The sequence below is a fragment of the Trichechus manatus genome, unplaced genomic scaffold (genome assembly GCF_000243295.1).
Source record: "Trichechus manatus latirostris isolate Lorelei unplaced genomic scaffold, TriManLat1.0 scaffold00057, whole genome shotgun sequence".
In the NCBI taxonomy this organism is placed as follows: domain Eukaryota; kingdom Metazoa; phylum Chordata; class Mammalia; order Sirenia; family Trichechidae; genus Trichechus; species Trichechus manatus.
The window spans coordinates 8,257,558-8,262,327 of NW_004443993.1; the positions used below are offsets into that span (position 1 = coordinate 8,257,558).

At 50.5% G+C, this 4,770-nt stretch overlaps 1 protein-coding gene across 1 annotated transcript in view; it reads right to left on the minus strand.

The window, feature by feature from the left end:
* Window positions 1-4,770, minus strand: part of VAV1 (vav guanine nucleotide exchange factor 1) — an 83,810-nt gene that overhangs the window by 45,594 nt on the left and 33,446 nt on the right. Inside the window, exons 2-7 of the mRNA XM_023733084.1 lie at window positions 3,465-3,581; window positions 3,036-3,094; window positions 2,864-2,932; window positions 2,522-2,630; window positions 2,341-2,436; window positions 791-859 (exon numbers count right to left, since the gene is read on the minus strand). Coding sequence (XP_023588852.1) covers window positions 791-859; window positions 2,341-2,436; window positions 2,522-2,630; window positions 2,864-2,932; window positions 3,036-3,094; window positions 3,465-3,581 — 519 coding nt within the window. The remainder of the gene's footprint in view (window positions 1-790; window positions 860-2,340; window positions 2,437-2,521; window positions 2,631-2,863; window positions 2,933-3,035; window positions 3,095-3,464; window positions 3,582-4,770) is intronic.

Sequence of the window (4,770 nt, forward strand, 5' to 3'; positions counted from 1 at the left end):
TCACATCCTTGAAAACCCTACAGAGCGAAGTTCTACTCTGACACACGTTGGGTCACTATGAGTCAGAATCGACTCAACGGCAGTTGGTACTGGTAGTGGTATACCTGTGGATGTAATCCCATTTGGAAATAGGGTTTTCTTTGCTATGTTAATGAGGCCATATCCATGTAGGGTGTGTTTTAAACCCAATCACTTTTCAGATATAAAAAGAGCAGGTTAGGCACAGACACAAATGTGTACTGGGGAAGACAGAGCACATGTGAGGATCGCCAAAGAACCGAGGAACACCAGAGTTACACAAGCTGAAACAAGGATCTTCCCAAGAGCCAACAGAGGGAGAGCCTTTCCCTAGAGCCAGCGCCCTGAATTCAGACTTCTAGCCTTCTAAACTGTGAGAAAATACATTTATGTTCTTTAAAGCCACCCATTTGTGGTATTTCTGTTGTTGTTAGTGGCAGTCGAATCAATTCCAGGTCACGGTGACCCCACGTACGTAGAGTAGAACTGTGCTCCATAGGGTTTTCAGAAGCAGATTGCCAGGCCTGTCTTCCAAGCCACCTCTGGGTGGGTTCAAACCACCAAACTTTCAGCTAGTAGTCAAGTACTTCACGGTTTGCACCACCCAGCATCTCCGGTACTTCTGTTACAGCAGCCTTAAGAAACTAAGACACCACCTTATGTTGCTCAACTCCCAATCCACACACTCCAGGGCCAGGTGGGGCTGGCAGAAGGTCCCCTCTGGACAGAGACAGTGACTAAGCCCAGGAGAGCTGGGGATCAGCCAGCTCACCTCGATGTTGATGAAGATGATCTCAATGTCCTCAGGCTTGAGGAACCTCTGCAGGGGCTTCATGAAGTGCTGCAGGGAGGAGAAGAAGGATGAGGGAAGGGGTGATCCACTCCCTCCAGCCCAGCCCCAGGGGACAGGGACAAGGAAACACAGACAGAAAAGAGAGACAGAGATAAAGAGAGACAATGTGGGGAGAGAAAGCAAAAGACGGAGCAGAAAACAAAGACAGAGGAAGAGACAGAGAAATAAAGAAAAACCGAGAATGTCCGCACAAAAACTTGTATATGAATGTTCATCGCCGTAGTACTCACAATAGCCAAAAAGTGTAAACAACCCAACGGCCCACCAACAGGTGAATGGATAAACAAAATGTGGTACATACAAACAGCGGACTATTACTCAGCCATAAAAAAGGAGTGAAGCACCGATACATGCTATGACATGGATGAACCTTGAAAATATTATGCTAAGTGAAAGAAGTCAGACACAAAAGGATAAATATTGTATGATTCCATTTACAGGAAATGTCCATAATAGGCAAATCCATAGAGATAGGAAGTAGATTAGTGGTTGCCTAGGGGTTGGGAGGAAGGGGAAATGGGGAGTTGCTGCTAATGAGTATGGGATTTCTTTTAGGGATGATGATAATATTCTGGAATTAGATAGTGGTGATGGTTTCCCCATGACCTTGTGAATATACCAAAACACCCACTGAATTGTACACTTTAAGTAGGTGAATTGTATGATATGTGAATTATATTTCAATAATGCTGTTGAAATGCAAGCCCTCGTGATGCAAGGGTTAAGCGCTCCACCGCTAACCGAAAGGTTAGAGGTTCAAACCCACCCAGCGGCTCCATGGAAGAAAGACCTAGAGATCTGATCCTGTAAATATTGTTCTTGTTGTGTGCCACAGAATCGATCCTGACTCATAGCAACCCTATAGAACAGAGTAGAACTGCCCCATAGGGTTTCCTAGGCTGAAATCTTTACCAGAGCAGATTTCCAGGTCTTTTCTCCCACAGAGCTGCTGGTGGATTCGAACTGTCGACCTCTCGGTTAGCAGCCAGGCGCTTAACCGTTGCACCACCGGGGCTCGTTCCCATAAAGATTACAGCCTAACAAACCCTATGGGGCAGTTCTACTCTGTCACATGGGGTCTCTATGAGTCAGAATCAACCGATGGCGCCTAACAACACAACAACAAAGCTGTTAAACAGAGAGACGGGAGAGGAAAGAGATAACAGAGGAGACAATAATAGACTGACAGACAGACAGACAGAGCTGAGGGTACAGGAAAAGACAGAGACAAGGATAAAGAGACACACGGAGAGAAAGACAAACCGAGGAAGAAACAGGAAGAGACCCGAGGGAAAGCAGACAGACAGACAGACAAGGAGACAGAAATAAAGTCACAGGACAGAAGACAGAGAGACCCAGAGATCCAAAGCAATGGAGACAGGCGGGGCCTCTCAGCGTGCCCAGGGCAGACAGACGGAGACAGCCGTAGGGGTCCCACGCATGCGCGACGGGGCTGGTGCGTCCCGCACCTGCTGGATGGAGCCCAGCGTGTCGGTATACTTCTCCTCCGTCTGCTGGATCTCGCGCAGGCAGCAGCAGCGCTTGTCGTACTCTGTCATCTTGGGCTGAGGGCAGGACAGGCCGATGATGGAGGTCCTGGGCCGCCCCCCCCGCCCCACACCCGCCCACCCGGCCCGCCACCCTCCGCACCGGCATGGCCACCGGCTCTGTGCGCATGAGGTCCTCGTAGATCTCGTCACCCTCAGCCTCCTCGTTCTCCACACAGTCGTACAGGTCCTCATCCTCCTCCACCGTGTCGCTGCGGGGCACTGAGTCAGGCGGGCCGCGGACCCCCAGCCAGGGTCCCCTCAGAGCCCCCAAGATCAGGGTTGTGTCCCCCTCAGACCCCCAGGGCGGGACTATATCCCCTCAGACCCCTGGAGCAGGGTCGGGTCCCCCTCAGACCCGCAGGGCAGGGCCTGTCTGTCTCCCCCCTCAGACCCACAGGACAGGTGCTTCTCAGGTCCTGCTCCTGTCAGCCCCGACACTCACTCGATCTGGTCAGACAGGCCACTGTAGATGTCTTCATCGCCCACAATCTCCTCCTCCGTGGGGAAGGGCCTAGGGGGCCAGCAGGGGGTGAGCCAGCAGCCAGGGAGCCGGGTGGGAGTGGGGCATCATGGAGTGGGAGGGCCGGGCGGAATCGGCTTAGATGGGTACTCACATGATGCCCTTGTTCTGGGCAATCGGGGTCCAGGACAGAGCGGACAGGGTACAGACGACCTATGAGAGTGACAGAACACAGACCCTGAGGTAGACCCCAGGCTTCCCACAGCCTAACTGGGGATTTTCTCCTCTTTCCCATCCCCCATGTCAGCTCCCCTTTAACTGAGCCCCTACCACTTGCTCCCACTGTTCCACTGACTCCTCACAACCACTAGGAGGCAGGCGGGGTGCTGAGGGACCTGGGGCTCAGAGAGACACGGCCACATGGCTGAGGTCATGCAGCCAGTGGAGGAGCAGGGACTCAGCCCTGGTCTGGCTCGTCTTCCTCCCTGCCACAGCCCGCAGCTAGCCCAGTGCAGACTTTAATGGAAATGAATTGAAATCCAATCATCTGGGCTTTCTGTGCCTAGCTCACGGGGGGGCCCACCTTCCCGAAATCCTGCACATCGAAGAGGTCAAAGGCCTCGAAGAGCTCGCTCCGCTTGAGGCCAAACTTCTCGCAGCAAGTGGACAAGAAGGTGCGGATATTCTTAAGGCACAGGAACTGTGGAGAGAGAGAAATGAGGTTGAGTTGGGACACGAAGGGACATGGGAGAAACAGACTCCAAGCCTGGCTTGGGGATTGGCAGGGAAGGGGAAAAAGAAGGCACAACCCTCCTCCCAGGAAACCACACCCACTTCTGGCAAAGATCAAGCTGTACCTGAAGCTGTTTCTACCCCTGAATTTTTTTTTTTTTTTTAATTATTGAGATAAAATTCACATAGCGTAAAATTAACTGCTAACCATTTTAAGAGCATCCGTGAATGGCATAAACAATTAAGCACTCAGCCACTATCTGAAAGGTCACTGGTTCAAACCCATCCAGTGGCTCCAAAGGAGAAAGACCTGGTAAACGGCTCCTGAAAGATTACAGCCTAGGAAACTCTATGGGGCAGTTCTACTCTGTCCTAGAGGGTCGCTATGAGTCAGAATAGACTCTGTGGCAACTAGTTAGGAGTCCCTAGGTGATACAAACAGTGAAAGCACTCAGCTGCTAACTGAAAGATTGGAGACTCGAGTCCACCCACAGGCACCTCAGAAGAAAGTCCTGGTGATCTACTTCCGAAAAATCAGCCTTTGAAAACCATATGGAGCTCAGTTCTACTCTGACACACGTGGGGTCGCCATGAGTCAGGATCCACTCGACAGCAGCTGGTTCGGTTTGGGGTTTTTTAACCATTTTAAAGTGTACAGTTCAGTGGTATTTACTACATTTACAGTGTTGTGCATCCATCACTTCTGTCCAGTTTCAAGATACTTTCATCACCCTAACAAGAAGCCCATACTTGTTAGCAAGCGCTCCCCATTCTCCCCACTCCCCACCCCCAGCAACCACTGATCTGCTTTGTGTCTCCATGGATTTGCCTATGTCCGTCAACTGATGAATGAATAAACAAAATGTAGTACACTGGAGTATTATTGTAAAGAATACTTTGCACAAAAAAAGAAATGAAGTTCTGATACATCCTCCAACCTGGATGACCTTGGAAAGCATTATGCTAAGTGAAATTAGCCACAAATGGACAATGTTGTATGATCCTACATATATGAAGTATCTAGAATTGGCAAATGCATAGAGACCAAGGTTTATTAGCGGTTACCAGGGCCAGGTGGGAGGGGGGAAAGGGGAAGTCATTGCTTGGGGGACACTGAGCTTCTGTTAAGGGTGATAGAAACATTTGGGACAGATAGT